A 26,760-nucleotide genomic window follows, 5' to 3' on the forward strand; every position below is an offset into this window, starting at 1 on the left:
CTGTCTATTCCCTTTGATCCAGAGATTCTACTACTGAGCATATGCCCCCAAGAAGGTCAATAGCAGAAAAAAAAATTTTTAATGAAAAAAAATTTTTTTAAAGGTCTTACATACTTTGAAATATTTTTAGCAGCATATTTGGTATAGCAAAGACCTGGAAACAAAGTAGATGGCCATCCAGTGGGAAATGGTTAGACAACTCATTAGAATTGAATATAAGGTGATATTACTGTGCTGCAAGAGACTGAATATGATGAATACAGAAAATCATAAGAAGACTTTTATGAACTGATATAAAGTAAGCAGAACCAGGAAAACAATAAACACAATTTCTATATGAATGTAAGTAGAAAGAACAACAGAAAAGAAACTGAATGTTGTGAAATTATAATTTAAACTTATTTACATTTAGTTTTATATATGCTTGTATAAAATATAATGAAAATTACCAAATGATATGACTTCATAATGACTAAAACTGGCTCTAAAAAAGAGACAGGAAAATATATACCTCCCTTCTTTGTAGAGGTAGAGGCCTATGGGTGTGAAATCCTACATAAATACTGGATTTGGTTTATGTGTTGCTTAGTTTTGCTGAACTTTATTCTTCCTCTTCTCCTTCTTAAATTCTTTGTTATGAAAAATGAATCTCTGGAAGGGGGAAGGGGGAGGGGGGAGGGCTATATTGGGAAATGTAGGTGATCTATAAGTAAAATATACAAATAAAAATTTAAAACCAAGGGTAAGAAAACAAAAGCTCATGTCACTAGAGCATATTACAGTTTATAAGCTAATAGATGTCAATAATACTTTTTTTTTTTTGTGGGGCAATGAGGGTTAAGTGTCTTGCCCAGGGTCACACAGCTAGTAACTGTCAAGTGTCTGAGGCCGGCTTTGAACTTGGGTCCTCCTGAATCCAGGGCCAGTGCTTTATCCACTGTGCCACCTCGCTGCCCCCTCAATAATACTTTAAAGTTGACAGATGACTTTCCTCACAACTCAATGACAGGATTTACAGATGAGAAAGTGGAACCTTACAGAGGCATCAAATAGTAAGTGGAAGAGCTGAGACATGGATGGCAGGTGTTCTGTTCCTTATATAGGCTGGCCCCTCATGTCTGGAATGTATCCCCTCCTATCCCACCTTGTCCCCCTAACTGTAAGAACCCTTAGGTTCTCAGCTCATGTGCTACCATTTCAGGGAAGCCTCCCTTGATCTCTCTAGTTGTTGGTGTTGGGTCCCTTCTAAAATGATTATGTATTCTCTTAACTGGGTAAATGTTAGTTTCCTTAGGTAGAATGTAAGCTCCTTGAGGGCAGGGACTGTTTTTTGTTTTGTTTGTATCCTCAGTGCCTAGTAGTTCCTTAAACATAACAGGAACTGAAAAAGTGTTGGATTGGGGACAGCTAGGTGGCACAATGGGTAAAGCACTGGCCCTGGATTCAGGAGGACCTGAGTTCAAATCCAGCCTCAGACACTTGACACTTACTAGCTGTGTGGCCCTGGGCAAGTCACTTTACCCTCATTGCCCTGCCTTTCTCCCCCCCCCCCCCAAAGAAAAAGAAAGGAAAAGAAAAGAAAAGTGTTGGATTAGAAGTAATGCGTATTCATGGAGATTTACAGAATCCCAATAGGGCTATCCAGGGCAGGTAGGTGGTACAGTACATAGAGTGCTGGGCCTGGAGTCAGGAAAACCTGAGTTCAAATCCAGCCTCAGACACCTAGTAGCTGTGTGACCCTGGACAAATCATTTAACCCATGTTTGCCTCAGTTTCCTCATCTGTAAAATGAATTGGAGAAGGAAATGGAAAACCACTTCAATATCTTTTTTTTTTGGTGAGGCAATTGGAGTTAAGTGACTTGCCCAGGGTCACACAGTTAGTAAGTGTCAAGTGTCTGAAGCAAGATTTGAACTCAGGTCCTCCTGACTCCAGGGCCGGTGCTCTATCCACTGCACCACCTAGCTGCTCTACCACTTCAATATCTTTGCCAAGAAAACCCCAAATAGGGTAATAAAGAGTAGGACACGATTGAAATGACTGAACAGCAACAAAAAGAACAGTAAGGCTATCCTAGGACAAGATCAGTAAATATCACCCTTTGAAACCGAAGCTTCCAAGCATGTAGAGAGATCCTCCCAGAAAGTAAAACTAAAATTGCTTCCCCTAAACCATGAAGGGGCAGGGGGTGTCTCTGGCATCTTATCAGAAAGTAATCTAAATGTTAACTAATATAAAATCAAATTTTGCAAACAGTGCACTTTCCCAGATATGAAGCAAATGGTATTGTAATGACTAAATCCTCTGGAGACTGGGGGTGGGGGGTGGGATGGGAATTACAAGAGAGAATTTGGATAGGAAAAAAAAATCACCAGTGTTTCTCCAGGGCTGACTAGGCTAGAGGATGCTGTGGTTTTTGATAACCAATCTCAGTACTCTAAACAAAAATTTCCCCAGTGTATAAAAAGGTGATTTTATTAAGGTACCACAGTTTGAGAGAAGGTATCCCTTAAGACCAGCTAATCCCCTGGGCTCTCATTCTAATTAAAAAACCAGTTCAGTGGCACAGAGAAGTAGCAAGATGAGAGCAGATAGCAAATGACCAGCAAGGATAGTAGAGAAAGGCAACAGCAAGGATCGGCTTGCACAGTTTTTTTTTCTTCCTCAGAAGAATTTCTAAGCACAACGGATAAAGAAATAAAGGATATTATTATAAACTACTTGCCCAACTATATGTCAAATAAAACTGACAACTTAAACAAAATGGATTAATATTTATAGAAATTATTGTAAATATTATTAGAAGAGCTTCTTGCAGATAACAGGTCTGGTTACTGTCTTCATCAGGGTATTTTCAAGAATATGCTAATTGCATATTACCCGAACTAGCTGGCTGGATAAGGGGGAAAAAGGTTTTTTAAAAGCCTATTAGAGGGGCGGCTAGGTGGCACAGTGGATAAAGCATAGGCCCTGGATTCAGGAGTTCCTGAGTTCAAATCTGGCCTCAGACACTTGACACTTACTAGCTGTGTGACCTTGGGCAAGTCACTTAACCCCCATTGCCCCCCAAAAACAAACAAAAAAGCCTATTAGAAAGAGCCTCCTTTAGTAGCACCCCACCTAAAGCTCTTGTACCACAGAGAAGTGGTTAGTAGCGAGAGGTAGTAGGAAGAACCAGAGAACTGGTATAGAACTGTTATATTTCACTGTGTATAGAGGGGCTGGGACAATGTCACAGTGATCTGAGGAGATGATGCTTTGTCTGTGTTTATTTCAGAGCAAATTAACAATGCCTTACTTGGAGGTAGGGGCAGCTAGGGGGTGCCTGGAGTCAGGAAGACTCGAGTTCAGATCTGGCCTCAGGCACTTACAAGCTGTGACCCTGGGCAAGTCCCTTAACTCTGTTTACCTCAGTTTCCTCATTTGTAAAATGAGCTGGAGAAAGAAATACCAAACCACTCGTTTTTTTGCCAAGAAAACCCCCAAAGTGGTCATGAAGAGTCAGACACAACTGAAAAACAACTAAACAAAAACAACAACCTGCAGGTAAACTACTGTTAGGCAGCAAGCTAGCTGCTGCTATGGGCAGAGCTCAGGACCTACAGTCTGGAAGACCCCACATCAACTCTGAAGTCAAATAAACTGCCTCTAACTTAGTTTCTTCCTCACCTATAAAATGGGGATGATAATAATAGCACCCAGACCCCAAGGTTGTTGTGAGGATAAAATGAGGCAATATTTGTAAAGCACTTTGCAAACCTCAAAGCGCTATGTAAATATTGCTGTTTTGTTGTTATAATAATAATAATAATAATTATTATTATTATTATTTATCATCCTGCTAGAGGAGAAAGTAAAAAGAAAGGAGGGAAACTTTCCTACTGGCTAACTCAATAGGGAGAATTGTAACAAATGCTCTTTGAAAGAATGGAAATGGGGTAGCTAGGTGGAGCAGTGGATAAAGCACTCGCCCTGGATTCAGGAGGACCTGAGTTCAAATCCGATCTCAGACACTTAACACTTACTAGCTATGTGACCCTGGGCAAGTCACTTCACCCTCACTGTCCTGCAAAACCAAAACAAAACAAAAAAACCCAAAACAAAAGAATGGAACTGTTTAGAGAGTTAAAGAAGAGAGATGGAAGAGACAAAGGAGAAACTAAGTGATAGTATCATTGTTTTGCCCACCCCCAAAATGTACATTGGAAAGAAAGGCTTATGGACCATGTAGCCCAGTCTTTATCCAAATCGAGAATGCTGTCCACACTATCACAAACAAGGAAATGATTCTCCAGCCTCTATTTGAGTACATCCAGTGATGGCAAGCTCACTACTCCCCAAGCAAGCTCCTTTGGAAAGCTCTAATTGTTAGGGAGTTTTTCCTTAGGCTGGATTGAAATCTGCCTAACTTTCCAACCATAGTTTTCTGGCGATAAACAGAACAGATTTTCTCTCTCTCTCTCTCTCTCTCTCTCTCTCTCTCTCTCTCTCTCTCTCTCTCTCTCTCTCTTCCTCTTCCTCTTCCTCCCCCTCTCCCCCTCTCTCCTTCAAATATCTGGACTGCTATCATGCCCTTGCCTGATTCTTCCCTCAGTTAAATCTCCCCAGTTCCTCCAACTGATCTTCTAAAGTAGGACTTCAAGTTCCCTCATGATCCTGGTCACCCATCATCCTGCCTTGGGCATGTTCTAGCTTGGTATTTGCATCTCTTGGTGTCATGCCCTTACGCAAATGGTCCCTCCTGTCTGAATTGTACTCCCTCCTCATGTCCATTTCATAGCATCCCTGGCTCCCATCAAAGTCCACCTCAGATGCCACATCCTACATGGAACCTTTCTTAATCCCCCAGTTATTAGTGGTTTTTCCATATGGTAATAACTTTGCTTTATTTTTATATACTTTGTATTAACTTGCTTCAGGTATGTTATATGCATTCTCCCTCTGCCAATAAAAACTAAAATCCCTGAGAGCAGAGGCTTTATTTTTGTCTTTGTTTCTCTAATACTCACTTCAGTACTTGGCATGCAGTAAGGATTTAAAAATGTTTATTGAACACACACATAAATATATATGTTGTGCATATATGAGTTATTTAGGTCTTATTTAAATAATAATTATATTTAAACAAATTTGTCACATATATTATTTATATAAATGGATATGTAAACATTATTTATAATATATTTATTTAAAGATTTAAAATACTAAGTTATATGTATTAGAATATACCTGGGTATATCTAAATTTAACAATGTAGAAAATTTACATTATATATGTCATATATGTGTGTATGGATATATTGTATTTATGTTTGATATATATATATAATATAATCATATATCACAAATAAAAATAAAATTCAAAAATATTTATTGAAAGCAACAAATCAACCAGCATTTATTAAGTGCTTGCAGCATGCCAGGCATGGTACTAAGTGCTGGGAATAGAAGTACAGAAAAAAGAAAGTCGCTGCCTTCAGGGTGCTTCCATTCTAATAGGTGAAGCTAATACTCTAAAGAAAGCTGAAAAGTAGGGGGAGGAGAAGATATGGTACTCATATGAGGGCACAGTATTGTAAAAATATTTTTTGGATTAAATGAATAAATAAATAATAAATTAAATGGTCTATTGGCATCCGACTAAATCATGCATATTGAATGTAGTGCTCTCTACGTAACTGTCAGCTACCAGCTCTCTTCCCACAGTATGAAGCCAGGGCTCAGTCTGGCCATGAGGAAGTCAAATGTGTTTTTTAAGAAAATGCTTACTCTGGCACCTTTCAGCACAAGATATGCTCTATGAAATGACCCTGCCTTGGCCTGGGAAAATCAATGCTGTTATTTTGGTGAACCTCATCACAAAGCCAGCATCCTCCCACCACACACACACACACACACACACACACACACACACACACACACACACACCCAGAATGTCTGAGCTATTTTCTCTCTCCCTGTCACATATTAAAAGGGGTCACTGACACACCGTAATGCATCTTACATTCTTAGCTGAAGCATCAATGGCTCCAGCTGAGATCAGCTCTGGTCTATGGAGGGTCACTGTTAGCAGGGCTATTCCCAAGTGAAAACCCAGGTGCCAGTTTTAGAGATGTCCTTCTGTTCAGATGCCTAAGACACACGCCACAATTTTGAACCTTGCAGCTTCAGAAGGTTCAGTGAAAAATAAATTCCCATGCGGTCTCACATCTTGCCTCCCCCAAGTCTTCTTCATTGATTCTTGCTCTCACCATGGTTTCAAGCATGATTCCAAACACCAGACTGAAAGGACCAAAAAAAATCACAGGCTCATAGAACATCTGAGGTACAGAGCAGAGGGTTTGGAGGCAGGGGGTCTGACACCGAATCCCAGGACCGCCAATTACTGTCCATGGACAAGTTATTCCACTTTCTGAAGTCTCAGTTTCCTTGTCTGTAAAATGAAGGGGAGGAGGGGCAGGTGGACTAGGTGACTTCTCAGGCTTTTTCCATCTTTGAATCTATAACCCTATGCACAAGATCTTAGAAACCATCTAGTCTCAGAGAGATTGTGACTTGCCCAAGGTCAAAGAACCACAGAATCCTACAACGTCAGGGTTGGGAAGGAACAATTCAACTAAGCCAAGCTCTTCATTTTATAGATGAATGAGAAAGACGAGGCAACCAGACCAAAGTGACAGCTACTTAGTGGCTGAACCAAAACCAGAACTCTGGACTACTGACTCCTAACTGAGGGCTCTTTCCCCATAGTATCCTTACATTCTTCCCTTTCCTTTCTTTGTGCCCTCTGGGCCTCTCTTCTATTGGTAACAAATTGTCCTTCATATTGGATCCAGGCATGTGCACATGTTATCTCACCCAATAGAGTCTAAGCTCCTTGAAATCAGGGACTATTTCATTTTTGTCTATATCTCCAACATCTAGCACAGTACCTGAAAAATTGTAGAAGCTTAATAAAAACTTGTAAAAATCCTAATGTACAGGGGCAGCTAGGTGTTGCAGTGGATAGAGCACTGGCCCTGGATTCAGGAGGACCTGAGTTCAAATCTGGATTCAGACACTTAACACTTACTAGCTGTGTGACCCTAGGCATGTCACTTAACCCCAATTGCCTCACCAAAAAAAAAAAAAAATTCTAATGTACAGAACAAGCTGATGGAGGCCTAGTATGGAATACCTTGATGAAAATGGTGGACTGCCTGGTTTCATTGGCAGAAGGAACTCCCAGGATTCTGGGACTCAAGGTGGCAGAATAGGAAGGAAATATTTTGAATTCCCCCCAATACATCTCCAAACAACTATAAAATAGCACCTTAAAAATGAAGTCTGGAATGGCAGAATGAATAAAAAGACAGGGTGAAATAATTTTCCAGCCCAAGGCAGAAGGAAATCCTTGTGATGAGAAAACTCTCCACTGATCCAGAATAGTGATTATTCTACAATTTAAATTTTTAGTGAATTGCCTAGAGCAAGATTAACACAGATTAAGTGACTTGTGCCAGTCTGTACCAGAGGCAGGAGGTGAATCCAGGTCTTCTTCATTTATTTCTAATCCAGCACCTCTATAATACAGCCAGCTTCTTCACCCACTAGCAGAGGGGCCACAGGCTGGAAATCAGATTGTGTTCTTCAGTACTATTGGGACTCGGGTTCTGTTTTGCTATGGGTTTTTGTGGGCCAGACTGAGAAGCTCACAACTTTTTTTTTTTTTTTTTGCCGGGCAATGGGGGTTAAGTGACTTGCCCAGGGTCACACAGCTAGTAAGTGTCAAGTGTCTGAGACTGGATTTGAACTCAGGTGCTCCTGAATCCAAGGCCGGTGCTTTATCCACTGTACCACTTAGCTGCCCCAGCTCACAACTTTTGATAGCATAGCCTCAATGGGAGAATGTATCCCAGGTTGCAAATAGCCTGTTCACAATATTTTGGACCACAACCTGTTTATAAGATGGGGACTACCTGTCCTTCCAACTACATCCTCTCAGAACATTCTAAGGTATGACTTTTTTGATGATCAGTCATTTCAGTCTTGTCCAACTCTGTGACTCCATTTGGGGTTTATTTAGCAAAGATACTGGAGTGGTTTGCCATTTCCTTCTTTGGCTCATTTTACAGATGAGGAAACTGATGCAAACAGGGTTAAGTGACTTGCCCAAGGCCACACAGCCAGTAAGTGTCTGAGGCCAGATTTGAACTTTATCCACTATGCCACCTAGTTGCCCTAAGTGCAACTTAGCTGGCTGAATATAACATTTATTAAGCACTTTCTGTGTGCTTCCATGTACAAATAAAAACAAGTAAGTGAATCTCTGCTCATAAGACACTTACATTCTAAAGGGAGAAGATAATATATAAAATAGAACTGGAAAACATGAGTGGAGGGAGAAAGAGAGTGGAGGCAGATATCTAAGGAGGCAGAAGAGGATTGAGAGTGTATAGGTGTGAGTGAGGCAAAGCATGGCTGGGGTCCTTTCCCCAAAAGACCATCTCAGGGCATCACCCATGAGGAGAGGAGAGCCCTAAGGCAGAGATTTCTAAGCGTAATGTAGTCGGCAAGGAGGATTTGGAGACATTCTATGCATTAGGGTCCAACCACAAATACATACTTGCCAGGAGTTTTGACCCTGAATTAGGTTTTTCCCTCTGTTTCTCAGTGGATGGTTTCAAAAGTGTACACAGATTGTTTGCAACAGTCTGGTGATTTGTTAATGGACTCTGCAGTCCAGGGTTTTCCCAGGGAAACAAGGTCGAGGAAACATAGTAGTTAACTTTTATTGCTGTTTGTTCTTTGTGTTTGGCCAGACTGTATATTCCTCACGTGGCAAACAACACTGGGCTGAGATGCATCTCCAGAAGCCTTTAGTGCTTAACCTTTGCTGGCCAGGAATGGGCCTATTTTCCTAGTTGTACCAGATGGTACAGGAAGCACCCACCTTCCTGTGAGGGGAGAGTGCTGGGGAATGATATCTTTAGCAATAATACAATTAACCACCAAACAGAAAATTGCTTTGTATGATGTGTGAAAACTTCTGACATGTCTACAGTATGTATGTTTACAAATTCAGCAAAATGGTAATGGAAATGTCAGGTTCCTCTGTCCTATTACTGCTCATGATGGTCTTCTGACATGTATTTTCTCCATTTTCTTTTAAGGGATTTTCTATCAGCTTTCCTGATATTTCCAAGATAAAAAGGACTCCTTGGGTGTCTCTAAAGATGCTGCATTGTCAGAGGATGGTGAAAGGATTCAGTTGTTTTTGTTCTAATTCCATTAACATGAGGCAGAGTGGTATAGTAGTGGGTAGAGAGTTGGCCTTGAAGCCAAGAAGACCTAGTTTCAAGTCCTTTGCCTTTCTCAGTATCCTCAATGCCTGGCACAATGCCTGGCACATAGTAGGTTCTTAATAAATGCTTATTGACTTACTGACACATACTGGTTGTATGATTCTGGGCAAATTACTCAACCACTCAGCACTCTGGTGACTTCTCTAAGATTAAACTGCAGAGAAGATGCTGACCTGAATTGGAAAAGGAAGTTTCCATACCTTCAATTACAGGTTCAGTTTCTATCTTTATCACTATGGATGCTGTAAGAAAACCAACCCATAATTGTCATTTCTTTACGTAGTCACTCTTTATAAGTCTCATCAGGAATTCAGGGGTCACAGAATTACAGATATGTTGGGAAGCCCTGAAAGGAGACTTGTCCTTATTTCTTAGCCATCTTCACCTGTGCCATTCCAAATAGATTAGTGGAGAGTATGCCCTTTGAATTCAGGATTTACATCTTTTTTTTTTTTTTTTAAGTGAGGCAATTGGGGTTAAGTGACTTGCCCAGGGCCACACAGCTAGTAAGTGTCAAGTGTCTGAGGCTGGATTTGAATTCAGGTCCTCCTGAATCCAGGGCCGGTGCTTTATCCACTGTGCCACCTAGCTGGCCCAGGATTTACATCTTTTAAAAAAAATTTTAAGTCTCCCCATGGCCTGCATAGAACATTGTAATTGGGTGTTTAGTATAAAGCTGAATTGTTCGTTTTGTTCACTGATTCATCCGCTTATTGTACCAGGTATGGATGAACATTTGTACTGTTCTTAAATAATTATAACAGCCATCATTTACAGAGCATTGTAAGGTTTGTAAATCACTTTGTGTATGTATGTGTATATATACACATACATACACAAAGTAATTTACACACACATATCTCTATCTCTATCTCTATCTCTATCTCTATCTCTATCTCTATCTCTATCTCTATCTCTATCTCTATCTCTATCTCTATCTCTATATCTCACCAGAACCTGTGTGGTACAGTGGAAAGAGCATTAGTTCTGGAATCAGAATATATGAGTTCAAATCCTTCTGACATTTACTACCTGTTTTGGGCAAATCATATAACTTCCCTTTCCTCATTTGTAAAATGAGAGGTCTCTGTGATCTTTCAACTCTCTATCTACATAGAAGTATCTGGACTTGGAATCAGGAAGCCCTATGTTCTTGCTTCATTCATTTCTTGGATATGTAGACCTGGGCGGCTTCAATTTCTTCATCTGAAAAATGGAAGTAGGGGTAGGGACGAGGCAGTGACTGTGGACTTGCTGTCCTTTCAGCTCTAAATCTATGATCTATGTTCCTTTGGCCTTAGACTAATTCTGTGAAGCATGAACCACAGGTCTTATCACCTCTATTTTTAGAGATGAAGAAGGAGTCACAGAAAGGAAACTAAGGCTCAGAAAGGATAGGTGACTTTTTCAAGGTCACACTATAAGGGCAGAGCTGGGATCTGGATTCAGGTTCCACAAGTCCTTCATGCTCAGAGCTCTTTCAGGCCTCTGACTAATTCCAAATATAGGGCTTTCTCCACCATACCAGACTGCCTGCTGCCTATTCCAACTCTCAGTGATCCATCATTTCTCTAAAGTCCTATTGCATTAAGAACTTATGCCCTACCCCATAGCACTTGATAGTATACCACACATCTATTTGTTTTTTGTTTTTGTTTTTGTTTTTGTTTTGTTTTGTTTTGTTTTTAGTGAGGCAATTAGGGTTAAGTGACTTGCCCAGGGTCACACAGCTAGTTAAGTATTAAGTGTCTGAGGCTGGATTTGAACTCAGGTACTCCTGACTCCAGGGCCGGTGCTCTATTCACTGCGCCATCTAGCTGCCCCACTACCACATGTCTATTAATTTTGGCTCTCAGATAAACTGTTGTTCCTTTTCAGGAAATGGCAGCTTGGTCATAGAGTGGATATAGCACTGGGCTAGGAGTCAAGAATGGCTTTAGACACTATCCGTGTGACCTTGGGCAAGTCACTTAACCCTGTTTGCTTCAGTTTCCTTATCTGTAAAATGAACTGAAGAAGGAAATGGCAAACCACTCCAGTACCACTACCAGGAACACCCCAAATGGGGTCATGAAGAGACAGACATGACTGAAAACCATTCAATAACACCACCAAACTTTCAGGACAGGGACCATATCTCATATTTCTCTTTCAGCTCCCACAGTAGCACAGTCCGAGTACATAGTAGGTATTCAATTTTTTGAAAAAAATATTAATTGAAAGCATATATCCTATTAGTGGTAATACTGTAGTATCTTCATATCTATTCAATATTTTTATCAGTGGTTAAATAAGGGATAGATGACATGCTTCTCAATTTGGAGATTATATGAATCTGGGAAAGAAGCTAATTCACTGGATGACAGAATCAAGATCTCAGAAGATCTTAACAGGATAGAATGATGATTCCATCACATCTAATGAGATGAAATGTAGCAAACATTAAGTCCTACTCTTGGGTTAAAAATTCAACTTCACAAGTACAAAAGGAGAGAGGCATGTATGGCAAGACATCGATTCATATGAAAAATGTCTGAGGGTTTTAGTGGATTTCAAGCCCTGTATGAGTCAAAAATATAACAGCCAAAACAGCTAATGTAATCTTGGACTGTTCACAGGGAGGCATCACGTCCAAAATAGGGGAAGTGATAGTCCCTTTGTACTCCCTCTTGCTCAGACCACATTTGGAGCATTCTATTCAATTTTGGGTACCACACGCAATAAGCTGGAGAGTCCCCAGAGCAAGGTGGATAGGAAAATACCTTAAGATCATGCCATATGAGGACTGGTGGAAGTACTCCAGAATGTTCCAGCTAGAGAAGAGAAAATTTATGGGGAAGAGGGAAACTCGATAGCTGTTTTCAAGTATTGGAAGGGGTGAAACATGGTTGAGGGATTAGACTCACTCTGTTTGGGCCCAGAGGGTAGAATTAGAAACTGTGGGTAGAAAGTGCAAAGAGATAGATTTTAACTTGATATAAGGGGGAAAATATTCTAACTAATAACTAGGACTATTCAAAGATGGAATGGGACTGCCTTGGGAAACAGTACATTTCCCCTCAAGCAAAGGCTAGATGATTATGCTAGCTGGTTGAGAGTATGTTATAAACCAGAACATCTGGTCTAAGTTACAGCCCATAACAAAGGCTCAATAATCAAGTATATTGTAGAGAGCATTCTTATTCACGTTTGGGTTGAACTAGGTGGTCTCTGAGGTCATTTCCAACTCTAAGATTCTGTGATGTTTAATTAATGTATTCAGTTAAAAAATAGGATTCTGAGAATGGAAATAAGCACATACATTTCGGTGCTACAAAGAGTAATATAACATTTAATTGGGTTGATAATGCCATTTTGTTGCATTGCAATAAATTTATTGCACCTATAACTCATGCCATGACACGAAGGACCTTGGGTCTACTTTGGGCAACTTCTCACCTGTCTGGCTCATTGTCTCTACGCAGATGACCCAGGGAATTTCAATAATTTGGCCACAGAGATCTCTTCCAACTCTAAGTCTTATGATTCCATGATTTTTGAGGGCAACTTACTATGATGAGTTTCATAATTATTTTGGTACTTTCACTGTTGTCTGAACAATAATAATTCACTGTTAACCAAGGGGTTGTATTCTCGTCCCACTGGTGCCATTTAGTCCCCTCTCTATACAAACTATCTGGAAGCAATAACCAAAAATGATAAGGTCACACCAAACCCTTAACAAAAATAACCTCAAATAAGGGCAGTGCCTGTGTGTTTCTTTATTGTTTCTGTCCCCTATTCCCTCAACAAGTAAATGTGAAATCTGACGGTGAAGCTAGGAATCCCCTTTCAAGAGCTTTATGGCATCTCTTAAAGAAGCCATTGATGATTTATGCTGATCACGCATGACAGCTAACATTTCTGTTAATAATAATCATAAATAAGCCAGACAAGGTCACCTAACCTGAAATGAGCACATCTCCACGGCCATATCCATTATATAGTGGGCTGAATCTATGGCAGATGCTCAGGAAAGGTCTAATGCTTCTGACACTGTATATTAAAACAATATCCTACATCTAGGACTGGCTCTGGCTTCTTCAAATTATCCACATAAGTGTGTACATGTCTTTATACACACCCACATAGATGCACAACCTAATTTATGCTTCTCTAACACCAAAATATTTATAGTAGGCCTTTTTGCGTGTGGCAAAGAAATGGAAACAAAGTGGATGCCCATCGAACTGAGTAATGGCTAAATAAATTAGGATACAGGAATGGAATGTGCCAGAAAACACTGAACATGAAGAATTCAGAAGCATAATTAAGACATACAAAGTGAAATAAACAGAACCAGGGAAACACTATAGATAGTGGCTATAACAATGTAAATGGAAAGAACAACAACAAAGAACTCTTAATGCTATGTAATTATAACAAACAACTTTAGCCTAAGTTTAGAACAAGAGCTTTCATATCACAATAAGCCCTAAATGGATACAGGCCCTGTATGTAAAAGGTCACATCATCAACAAATCAAAAGAGCAGAGGAGGTAGCTTTCAGGGATATGGGCAGAGCAAGAGTTCTTGACTGAATAAGAGGCAGAAAAGATCATAGGAGATAAGATGAGCAATTTTGATTGCGTAAAAGTGAAAAAAATGCAAAACACAAAATCAATACAATTAGGAGGGTAACAGTTAACTTGAAAAAAAACCTTTTGCAGTAAACTCTTTTGATAAAGATCTGATATCTAACTGATCCAAATATATAAAAACAAGAACCATTTAGGTAAAGAATATGAACAGGCCGTTTTCAAGGAAAGAAATCCAAGCTCCATACCATAAAGAAATGCAAATAAAAACAACTCTGAGGTTCTGCTTCACACCTATCAGATGTCTAAAGATGACAAGAATGGGAAATGACAATTGTTGGAGAGGCTATGGGAGGGTAGACACTATTACATTGTTGGCAGATCTATGAAGCAGTCTATTTTGGATTGTAATTTGGAACTAAATCCCAAAAGTCACTAAACATTGTATATCTTTAACACAGTGGTGATGAATACTGGGCACATATTCGAAAAAAAAATCCAAGACAGATGGAAAGGAGCCTTATGTATAGAAATATTCAGAGAAGCATTCTTGGCTGTTACAAAGTACTAGAGACTAGGGGAGCATCCATTAATTGGAGAATGGCTGAAAAAACTATGGTATATGAATGTAATCTTTGCATCTGTCTACATCTCTGCCTGGTTTCAATTCCACAAAGGAAGATGTGGATGCCCCTCCCAGGATATGCTCATTACTCCTAATCTCATCACCATGCTACTAATTCAAGATGGGATACCCTTAGCCTCTTTTCCTCTCTGATTGGAGGGCCAGAGGGTGAAGTACCAAACTCCTCCCAAAGCCCTCCTCCTTTGTAGAAGGTAGAAATTGGACCTAAAGCTCACTCTACTTTGCATCTGCAGCTCTGATTGTTTTCGGTGCCAGGGAACAAGATGACCCCTGGTGTCTCCCTAACCTTTACAGCCTCTGTTTTTGTGTTGCCTTCCTCTCCCTGAGAATAGGGACCATCTCTGTTTTTCTTATTTGTATCCCCAGCACTTAGCACAGTGCTTGGCACATAGTAGGTGTTTAATAAAAGTTTGTTGAATTGTGTTGTAAGAAATGACAAAAGGGACAGATTCAGGGAACGTGGGAAGACTTGCATGAACTTTTACAAAGTGAGCAGATCCTGGAAAAGAATTTATGCTATGACTACAAAAAAATTAATTAATTAAACCAAATGCTGGGTAATTAGAATGATCTAGAACCTTGGCTCTGGAGAAGAGGAGAGAAAATTCATTTCTTAAGAAAGGACTATGGTTTGGGGGTATCATATAAACTGCTGGTGTTGATGCATTGGTTAGTTATTCTTGACTGATCCCCCCCCCCCAAATAAAGGTTATATAAAAACAGAAGATGTCAATATGAAAGGAAGGAAAGGGTAGCCCCGAACTCACCAAGCTTTGCCACTGCTCGGCCCTGAGGTGGGGGTCAGGGTGAGGTCCATGCGCGCCTACCTGAATTGGAGCGTTTCTTTGGAGTTTTGAGACTTCGGCACCTTCCGCTGACTGAGCTGCTATTCTCACTCATGGAGTCCTGCGCTGACGAAGCGCTGCCCGTGGCCTCGCTGTCTCTCATCATGCTCTCATAGCCGCTGCTGCCGCCACTGTGGTAAAACAGGGCAGTTTTCCCCATGGCTGGGGGGAGCTCCCCACTCAGCACGCTACTATTGTCACTGCCATGACCACTGCTACAGCGATGGGGCTTGCGGGGAGGGGTGATCTTGCTGTAAGGGGAGGGCAGCATGTGGACGGCTGGTTTCTCCTCTCCGGGAAGGCCACCCCGCTCCTCTGCCTCGGAGCTCCCTCGCAGCTGCAAACCTCTGGGGCTCGTGTTGCCCTGAAGCAGTTCGGAGATCCGACCATTAACTGCACGCAGGGGAAGTTTGGAAGTGAGTCCGGAACCCCGGTTCCGGCTGAGGGACTGGGTGGACCATGACATGTGCTTTCCACTGGGGGGGAGGCTGGAACTCTGCCCAACTGACTGTGGCAAAGACTTGGTGGAGAAGCTGAGGGTTTTGGTGGTGGAGGTGGAAAGGCTCCGAGCTTTGGGGCTGGCCAGGAGGAGCTTGCTCACAGCGGAGATCTTAGACTGGCCAGCCTTGGGCGAGGCCCCGGCAGACTGCGAGGTGCAGGAATTAGTGGGAGAGGACATGGCCGAACGATTTAGGATCCTCCCGGTCCTTGGCATGGTGCTGTCTTTGCCGGAGTGCATCCTGGAGCTCACGGAGGACAGGCTCTCGGCCCTCTCCAGGGACAGGCACTCATAGTGACTCACTGTGGAGCGACCAAGGGAGTTGGTCCTACTGGCGAGCTGTTCCAGCTTGGCGCTGAACAACTTGCTGCTACTGGTGTCTTTCGTCTTGCCGCTGGGCTCGTCGGGGAAGCCGGGGAGGAAAGGAGCTGGCTGGTTCAAGGGACTGCTAGTGCTGCTGCTGGGGGCACTATGCTGGGGGCTAGCCCGATTCTTCTGATCCAGGCTTGACTTGCGGATGGGAGGGAGAGGGGGTGTCCCTTTGGGCCGAGCCAGAAGGCAGTGCTTTGGAGAAGCCACCCTCCTCTCTAGGGTGGTCTTGGAGGACTGAGATCCAGAAGACGAGCAGATACCATTGCTCTCCGCGGCACAGTGGTAGAAGACATTATCCAGGTCGTCCAGCCTGCTGGCTTTCTGAAATGCCCTCGGGAGACTGCTAGCCTTCAGGCTCTTGTTAGCATGCACGGGAGGTTGGGTGGCCAAACTGGACAAGGTCATCTCACACCCATCCACAATCCTCTTGAAGTTGTCGGACACAGGGGAGTTAGATGTCTCTCCTCCACTGCTGCTGCTACTGAACCGGTCTGCCGAGTTGGGTTTCTTGCCTTGTTCTTGTTCATGTTGAGATTCAGACTTTGTGGAACTCATCTCGGTTTCAAAGCTAGTTGGATTACTAGGATAAGTATTCTCTCTTTTCACCTCCTCTTCCCGTTTAAGCCAAGGGTCCTCAAATTTGATCCCTTTCTTTTTACTGGCTTCTTTGCTCTCCTGCGACTGGGCTGCTTTGGAAGGTGAGTTGACCGTGGTTATGGCCTCGTCTGTCTCTTGGATGTTCAGGGGGCTCACAGAGATACAGGGATAAACAGTAATATTGGTCTTCATGGGGATGTAGCCTTCACAGCTGCCTAAGTTTGCTGCATTGGAAATCGTCACCATGGCTTTGCCAAGAGCTGATATTTTACAGCCTTTGATAGGCGAGCCCTTGTTGAAAGCCTCCTCTCCCATTTCAGATAGGATGAGTAAATTCTCTGGGCCTGCCTTTGGCTTGTCTCCACACATCATCCTACTGTTCTGAATGGCGTTTGTGAAGTCTGGAATGGGAGGGTCTGCCAGGGCTTCCCCATGCCCGTAGCACGTCTGGGCTATGAAGCTATGGCATGACTGTTCACCATCGCTCCCCGTGCTCATCTCACTCAGCCAAGAGCTGATGGAAGATCGCCTGCTTCCAGCATCCCGAACCTTTTCATCCAGGTTTAACTTGGGGAGGGGCAAGAACTGAGTGATGCTGACCTCTGAGACTGGAGCTGTGTTGGAGTAACACTCTAGGTCCTCGCTGATGCTGCTGATGATACTGACTGGCCGGGAGCCTGAAGCCAAGGCCTGCACAGAGCAATCACTGTTGAAGCTAATGATGCTGGTAGGACGCCCATTTTCAAGGACCCCACTGATGGTCAGCTCCTCTACCAAAGTGAACACCAGCTCATCCTCACCATTCAACTCAAGGGGCTGCTGGACAGTGACCATGGTTGTGCTCAGGACTCCTTTTTTGGACCCTGGAGAAGTGGCTGTTTGCTCCTCATCCATGATGGTCTCTGAAAACCCCCCACTCCCAGAGGACACAGATTTCTTCAGGACCTGAGGGCTCATTCCTACTGGAGGTGTACGGATCTCAGGCTGCAGTAAGGATTCACTAGACACCATCCCAGAATCCTTTGTTAAGGGTGGTGGGGGAGGTGGGGGAGCTGGAGAGGGGAGCACCCCTTTCTGGGTGTAGACTTTGCACCTCTGAGAGGGGGAGCTCGGTGGCTTGTACTCAGAAGTCTTGGAGAGGCTGGCGATGCCAAGGCGGGGGGAGCCCATCGGCCGGGGCTTACCCTCCACGAAGCCGCAGGAGTTGAGGCTTTCACGGCTGCTCTGAAGGCTGGGGCTGTGGGTGAGCTGGGAAGAGCTAGTCTGGCTGCTGGAGCTGCCGGGGATGCTCCTGGGGGAGGAAGGTGCAGGAGTGTTGGTGAAGGCCGCAGAAGGCACCGGGGAGTGATTCCTTGGCAGCTTGGCCACCAGGGCGCTAGCGCTCTCTGGCCCTTCTTTATCCAGCAGCTGAGCATCCGAAGGGTTCTCTTCCTTATCGGATTCTGAGAGTTGGCTCAGCTCAGCCACTTGGCCAGAGAGAGTGGGGCACTTGCTCATCTGGTCAGCCCCAAACTGGATGGGCAACTCCTCGAAAGGAAACTTGTTGGTCTCCTCACTGCCATCTATGCAGTCCAGCCTCTCCTGCAGCTCTGCAAAGGTGTTGCACTTGAGGCAGTCTCTTTCTGACTTGCTGGAGGCGCTGTCCCCCGCCTCCTCCAGCCTGCTAGTGTTCTTGGTCTTCTGCAGGGCAGGGACTATGGGGACGAAGTCTGGGGGTCCTTCGTTGTCGGTGAGCTCCTTATCGGAGAGGGCTGTGCCATTGGGGCCCACATAGATGACGGTGTCACAGGACTGCTCGCTGCTGGAGGAGTAGTCTGGCTCACTGGACAAGTGAAGGATGGGGAAGTCTGGGTCCGCTGCGGTGCGAGGGTGGAAGGGCCTCAGCTGGGTTGGCCGCCGCATTCTGCCCTCTTCACAAGAGCTTTCCCCTCCAGAAGAGCTTGAGGTGTACTGGGAGGGAAAGAAGAGCGAGTCATCATGGAAGTGTGATCAAGGAAAGTCTCTGGGTGATTGCAATAGACAGGAGCACAGCTGTGAAGGTGATGAAGGCAGTAGCTCAGAGAAGCCAGGACCCCAGTGAGGGCTCTATATGATCAGAGCTGAGAAGGGACTAGGGAAGCACACCAATAGTAACTCCAGGATGACTATTTGTCGGGTCTGAGATTGTGCTGATGGCAATGTAAGTGGTACCTGGTGAGGATGCTGTCTCTTTTAAAAACCTGGATCAGTTACTCTGCTGAAGCTTATAGTCAGACAGGGCTGCTTGTGGCACTCATGGGTTAAGTAACTTGTCTAGGGTCACACAGCTAGTATGAGCCTCAAGAACATGAATCTGGACTCACGAGTGCATACTTTACATCTCTGGCAGGATGAACTTGGAGGTTTGTGCTCAGAAATCTTGGAAAGGTCAGTGATGCCAAAGTGGTACCACATATATGGCATGTAGACCTGACTACAATGTTAGGAATGGCTTCACTACATTGACACAGCACTAGACCTGGCCTTAGAGGCAAATGGACCCAACACCTCCACTTTAATGATAAGGAAACTGAGACCCAGAGAGGTTAAGAGACTTGTGTAAGGTTACATAGGTATGAAATAGTAGGGTCAGAATTCGAACTCAAGTCTTGTGAAAACAGGGCAGCTAAGTGGCACAGTGCATAGAGCCTTAGATTTTGAATCAGGAAGATTTATCTTCGTGAGTTCGAATCCAGGCAGACACTTACTGGCTGTGTGACCCTGGGCAAGTCACTTAACCCTCATTGCTCTGTTAAAAAAAAAAAAGATGACATGAGAGTCATTCTCTTCAGAATCAAGAGATTAGAAGATATCTGGGAATCTTAGCTTCTTCTGGCCAAGATCACAGGATGACAGGAGAAAAACTCATTCATGCCTCCTCCATTCACCAAAGTCTATATTTAATATCAAGTAAGAACCAAGTATACCATGTTTACAATGGATGCAAAGAGGAGAAAACATGCACAAAGAGCATACTCCTACTTAGAATTAGCTTTGTATATTGAAATGCTCCAGCCCTGTGGCAGAGGGAATAAAATCTCTTCCTATATCATGCAGAAGCTCTTCCCTTTTTGGATCCTTAATGTCAATTCTAAATACTTCATTGGCAGCCATAGTTCTCTTCTTATCACTCAGGGATTAAGAGTATTGCCTCCCCCCCACCCCACACTTTTCCTTAGGCATCTAGAGCAGGCTCTGGAAGGTCCATCCTCTCCCATCCCCTCACAATCCCATCCCTTTACCTTAGTTTTCTTTTTCTTCATCCGTAGGACCCTGGATGCAATCTGGATGGTAGACAGGGTCTCTGCGTAGTTCCCGGCGGCTGCTGAGATGTGAGCGATCATGGTGGTACGGCAGTTCATGTTCCCCAGGGACTCTCGCAGCAACATGGTGAGCTTGCTGTCTCTGCAAAATCAAATGAATTAAGGCTACATTAGTGGGCCATGCTTCACTTTGGCTGTCATGGGCGAGGGGGGGTGGTGGTCTTTGGTTCAGGTCTCTGTGTGACTTTTTTCTTTTGTTTTGTTTTTAATGGCATACTCATTAATATAATTCTCCAGGTTGGAAGCTGAGCCAAACTTGTACCCCAAACCCAAAGTGTCTTTTCCACATTTGTACATGTCATGCCCCATTCCTAAAATATACTACCTCGGTGTAGTCAAAAGAAAGCCCACAATCTGTCTCTGGAACTTACTAACTCTCCAGCCATGAGGAAACCACTTAACCCTTCCAAAGTTCAGTTTCCTCATTTGTAAGGTGGAGATAATAATATCTTGCATTGCCTACCTCATCTGGTTCTTCTGAGGATCAAATGAGAAGCCACTTGTAAATCTTGAAGCATTATATAAATGTTACTTATTGTTATTGTTGTTGTTTCATGAAAAGCCACTTATAATTCTTAAAGAATTACATAGGAGGCAGCTAGGTGGTGCAGTGGATAGAGCACCAGCCCTGGATTCAGGAGGACCTGAGTTCAAATCTGGCCTCAGACCCTTGACACTTACTAGCTATGTGACCCTGAGCAAGTTTGCCTCACCAAAAAAAAAAAAAAAGAATTACATAGACATCCCTTGTTATTGTTGTTGTTAGGAACCATAGATTCAGAGTTGGAAGGGACTTCAGAGCCATTTAGTTCAACTCTCTTTCTCTCTCTCTCTGCCTCTATCTCTGTCACTGTCTCTCTGTCTCTCTCTCCATCTCTCTGTCTCTCTCTCTCCCCCCACCTCATATAATGACAGCATCATCATGAGTCTGAAGGATAAGTATGCTACTAATATGGGACTCCCAGAGACACTTACCACCTGTGTGACCTTGGGAAATTCACTTCATCACTCCAGGGTTAAGATTCCTCATTTGTAAAGTGAAGGGGTTGGATTCAGTGACATCTAAGGACCCTTCAGGCTCTGAATCCACAGTCCTTAGCCCATAGTAGCTCAGGAATGTTAAATAAAAATGCCTGTTGTTGTTCAGTCATTCAGTCACGTCAAACTCTTCATGACCCCTTGGACCCCAGGCCCTTCTATCCTCCGCTATCTCCCTAAATCTGCCCAAGCTTCCATGACACTATTTATCCATCTCATCCTTTGCCATCCTCTTCTCCTTTTGCCTTCAATCTTTCCCCAAATCACGGTCTTTTCCAGTGAGTCTGGTTTTCTCCTTATGTGGCCAAAGTATTTAAGCTTCAGCTTCAGTATTTGACCTTTCAGTGCGTAGTATGAAAAAAAATGCCTAGACTAAACCCATAGTACATGACAGAGCCGTAATAGAACCCAGGTCTTCTGACTTGTAGCTCTGTACACTTTAGAGAATGCAGTCTAACCAAAATCTATGACATTTATTTTCCTTGCAGGTAGAATTTCAACATTCATCTTCTCTTACTTTAATGTATCTGAGAGCTGGGGGCAGCTAGGTGGCGCAGTGGATAGAGCACCGGCCCTGGATTCAGGAGGACCTGAGTTCAAATCTGGCCTAAGACACTTAACACTTACTAGCTGTGTGACCCTAGACAAATCACTTAACCCCAATTGTCCCACCAAAAAAAAAAAAGAATGTATCTGAGAGAGTTATATCTCTGAGGGGCAGGCTGTCGTCTGAGCTGTGCTTTTATTTCAATTGGATTAGACAGTTCTCTCTCCTTGACTTTTGGTAAATGCACACCATTCTGTGTACTGGTTAATAGGGATGGTGAGTGATCCTTACTTAAATCTGCTTAAATCATACAGGCATTACAGAAAATTTGTGGAGATCCATTTGGGCAACTGAAGGGTACACTTAGTGGTTTGAGAGAGCTAGTTAAGGCTAAATCCTTTGAAATGAAGATTCATAGTCTATAGTGGTTATCTTAGTCATGGCTACCAGGTGCTATAATCCAGAGGTATCAAACAAGGGGCCTGCCATGGCTCCCAAGTGCAGCCTATGCCAGATTAAAATATAATTGGGAAATAGACAAATAAATCAAAATATAATAAACCACAGATAACCCTACATTTTAAAATTAATTCATGTGGTTTGCCATTTTTTTTCTCCAGCTCATTTTACAGATGAGGAAACCGAAGCAAAGGGGGGTTAAGTGACTTATCTAGGGTCATGCAACTAGTGAGTGTCTGAGACTGGATTTGAACTCAGGAAGATGAGTCTTCCTGACTCCAGGCCTGATGTTCTATCCACTGTGCTATCTACCTGCCCCAGGGACAGAGGTAGGGGTGGGGAAAGGAGTCAGCAGAGGTCACAGATGTTTAACTCCTTTCAGAGCATTCTCTTTTCACTGCCAGCAGTAATTGCCTGACCACTGCCATATCTGAGCATTAAAAAGAATAAATAAAGTCCAGGTCCTTTGGCAGATGCCTTAAGTGATACTAAAGAAAATGGATTATTCCTAGATGGGTTTTTCTTTTTGATAACTGGAAACCGAGAATGGATTTCATTAGGGCGAGTCTAGAATGAATGACAGGCTGCACCCTGCCATGATATGGTTTCTAATGAATGGCAAGTTGTGCTGGATACATTTCACCTTGATTAGGAAGGACTTGCTTTGTTTCTGTCTCCATGTGCTGCTCTGCCATTCTCAAGAGCGCTGACCTTGGCAGATCAAACCCGCTTGTCCTGTGTTTGGCTCTGTGTTTCCCCATTGGGGATTCAGTCATCACAGCCATGGTGACATGCAAGAATCTGGTGGGTTTTCTTTAATGCCATTATGGGGAGCACACAACGACGTATATGTTGCTTAGTAACAGGCGCTTTCACTTTCCTTATCTGAGATGGTGAAATTGCTAGTGGCACCCCTTTTCACATGGGCTTTACTAGGTTCTAAAAGACAGCCATATAGGAGTAAAAAAGAAAAAAAAAACCAAGCTGAGATAATGCTCTGTCCTCTTTTCAGTCTTGCCACAATCCTTTGCTTAGAGTAAAGCAACAAGGAGGGAAGGTGAAAAGACAATTTAGTAAAGGTTCAGAATCTCAGACGTTCTTTACTCATAGTATCTTTGGCAAAGAAATACTATTAAACAGTGGTGGGTCTGATTTTGGCTCTGACACTTACTAGTTTTGTGATCCTGGGTCCTTCTGTGATTCAATTTTTAATAATGGAACCATCCAGCCCCTCCTCCACTCAAGTACTAGCACGGTCTCATTATAGAGTGAAGGCAACCTTGGCTTCTTCCAAGGGTATGGCCAATGGGGTTTAGGCTCTAGCAGATACTGTGCATGTGGCCCAGTAATAGATTTTATATCTCTTATCAGAGGTAGAGCCTAGCTGAATTCAGAGAAGGTTATCACCAGGTTGGCTGTGGGGTGATCAATTTTTTTGGCCATGGTACCTCATGAACATTGTAGAGGGAGTACCCACACAAGTAAAAACGTGAATCTTTGGATGACCGAAGAAAAATGCCTGTATTTCAAAGGGTGATTGAAAGTGCTTTTTAAACGTAAAAGTACTATATAGCTGTTAATTCTTAATAGCTAGTGTTTAGGTAAGCAACTAAGGTGGCACAGTGGACAGAGTGCCAGGCCTGGAGTCAGGAAACTGTTGAGTTATTTCAGTCATGTCTGACTCTTCATGGCCCCTTTGGAGTTTTCTTGACAAAGGTAGTGGAGTGGTTTGCCATTTTCTTCTCCAGCTCATTTGACAGATGAGGAAACTGAGACAAACAGGGTGAAATGACAGGGTCACACAGCTAGTAAGTGTCTGAAGCCAGATTTGAATTCAAGAAGATGAATCTTCCTGGTTCCAAACCCAGTGCTCTATCCACTGCACCACTTACTTACCCAGGAACACTTAGGTTCAAATCTAACCTAAGACTGAAATATATGGATTCATTAATGTCTGGGGTGAGGGGTCATCCAGATCTGGTACCTGATATAGAGGGAGGGGAGCAGTGAGCAGAGAAGTGTTATCATGAGGTCATGAAAGGACAGGGGAGGGGCTGTTGGTGGAAGATAATTTATGAGGTAGGGAAAGAGTTATATAACTGTTTCAAGAAACCATGTTTACACAATAATATTTTCCCCAAATAATCACATGATTCTATCCCTGCCTTTCCTTATGGGAGGCTAGGAAGAGAACATTAAAAGAATAGGAATACTTAATAGGCTTTAATTAATCAGAGACTTGAAAGAACATAATAATACATTATAATAATGTGATGTCTTCCCAGGCACAAAGCCAAAGGATCATCCACTAGAGAAGTAAGGTGTGTCAATTGTTACCTAACCAACTCTTTTATCATTTGTTATTCTCTGTCTTGATTGCCCATTCTGTGTGTGAAGCTCAGATTTCCCAGAAGAACCAGTCAGTACCATGGGATCTCTAGCAAAGAGGGACAAATAATACTGAATTCTCTTAAGAAAGTTCAGAAAATAGGGGCAGCTAGGTGGTGCACTGAATAAAGCACTGGCACTGGATTCAGGAGGACCTGAGTTCAAATTTGGCCTCAGACACTTGACACTTACTAGCTGTGTAACCCTGGGCAAGTCACTTAACCCTCATTGCCCCCCCCCTCCCAAAAAAAAGTCCAGTAGAAGAGCAATTTGGAACTATGACCAAAGGCTATAAAACTTTGTATACCCTTAAATCCAGCAAAACCACTGCTAGGTTTATATCCCAAAGACATCCCCCCAAAATAGAAAAAGACCTATTTGTACAAAAAAATATTTATAGCAGCTCTTTTTCTGGTAGCTAAGAATTGGAAATCAAAGGAATGCCCATCAATTGTGCTATTAGAAATGACAAGAAGGATGATTTCAGAAAGGCCTGGAAAGGCTTTTATGAACTGATATATAGTGAAGAGAGCAGAACCAAGAGAACATTGTGCACAGAGACAGCGATATTGTTTGATGAAGAACTATGACTGACCTAACTATTCTTAACAATACCATGATCTAAGACAATCCAAAAGGACTAATGATGAAACATACTATCTACCTCCAAAGAAAGAACTGATATTGATGGAACACAGACTGAAGCATGCTATTTTTCACTTTTTAAATTTTTTTCTTTTATTCAAGTTTTCATATACAAAATGATTAATATGGTAATGGTTTACATAATTGTACATGTATAACTTATATCTGATTACCACCCCAGGAAGGGTTGAGGGGAGAAAGAGGAGGGGAAAAATTAGAACCCCAAACTATAAATAAAAATGTTTATAACTTTAAACAAAGAAAAGAAGAGAAGAGAAAAGAAAAGAAAAAAGAAAAGAAAAACTCTGGAGGAAGGAGCCTTAGGCCCAAGACAGAGCCACAGTTATGGAGAGAATTGGTCAATAATGATTTCAAGGCAGGAATGGAGCCTGATGTTTTGCTGGTTAGACTCAACATGGATATCAACATTAAGCCATTGCAATACAGGCTAAGAAAGAACACTAAGGCCAGGAAGGATGTTACCTCTTCTGTCTAACCTAGTACCTCCAGCAAGGAGAGCATCTAACCCCCTATTCAGTTGTAGCCTAATTCTTTCCCTTCACCGAGTGGTTCTCTACTATGCAAAAGGCTCCATGAGATAAAAAAAGAGTTGTGTTTGCTTTAATTTCCAAAAAAGACATAATTGCAGGCAGCTTAGTCTGTCTTTACAAGGGTACAGGATTTGGAATGCTTTATACTTATCAAAAATGTGCTTAAGGAAGAAAACCTCAGCTTCCCCAACTATGGGCTAGTGCCATCACATCTGACCTAAATCTACTATTCATGTCTGATTCTGAAATTATAAATGTGATATTGATGACCGTGAAGGGAAACCTACTTATATCCTGCAAGGTGACTCATTTCATATCCTAAATCTTGAGACTTAGAATGAAATAGCATCCCAGTTCATTTATATCACGTACATGACAGCAGGGATGTGAAATATATTAAACACAGTCAACTTTTTAAGATGAACTAAAAAAGCAGGAAAATACAATAAAACAAGTCTGCACCTCTACATATGAAAAATCCTCATAAAAATACTAATGGAAGAGGAGTTCTATTAACTCAGAGGACTCATTAAACCAAAGAACAATACATGAGAAAAAAATCTTCAGGCAGCAAAAACTGAAGACAGCAGATTAAAATTTATCAACACAGAGTTTCTCCCTTAGAAAATGGAAGTAAATGAGTTTTGTTTTACATGTTATAACCCCACCCCATTGCATTCTAATCCCAACATGGATTTTTCCACATGAATTCAGTTTGCAATTTAATCTGACAATTGACTGATCAATAAACATTTAGTAAATGTCTACCATGAGCCAGGCACTTAGCACTAAACACTGAGGATCCAAGGAAAGGCAAAAATAATCCCTGCCCTCAAGGAGTTTACATTCTAATTGAGGAAAAAAAACGAGGAGATAACTAATTGTTTAGTAGATGAAGGGAGGGGGCAAAGA

At 42.5% G+C, this 26,760-nt stretch overlaps 1 protein-coding gene across 1 annotated transcript in view; it reads right to left on the reverse strand.

Annotated features, from left to right (window-relative positions):
• The window catches only part of KIF26B (kinesin family member 26B), a 639,143-nt gene that overhangs the window by 19,757 nt on the left and 592,626 nt on the right, over window positions 1-26,760 (reverse strand). Inside the window, exons 11-12 of the mRNA XM_043962875.1 lie at window positions 20,140-20,302; window positions 15,394-18,829 (exon numbers count right to left, since the gene is read on the reverse strand). Of these exons, the coding sequence (XP_043818810.1) occupies window positions 15,394-18,829; window positions 20,140-20,302 (3,599 nt within the window). The remainder of the gene's footprint in view (window positions 1-15,393; window positions 18,830-20,139; window positions 20,303-26,760) is intronic.

This window comes from Dromiciops gliroides, chromosome 4 (assembly GCF_019393635.1).
Source record: "Dromiciops gliroides isolate mDroGli1 chromosome 4, mDroGli1.pri, whole genome shotgun sequence".
Lineage (NCBI taxonomy): Eukaryota > Metazoa > Chordata > Mammalia > Microbiotheria > Microbiotheriidae > Dromiciops > Dromiciops gliroides.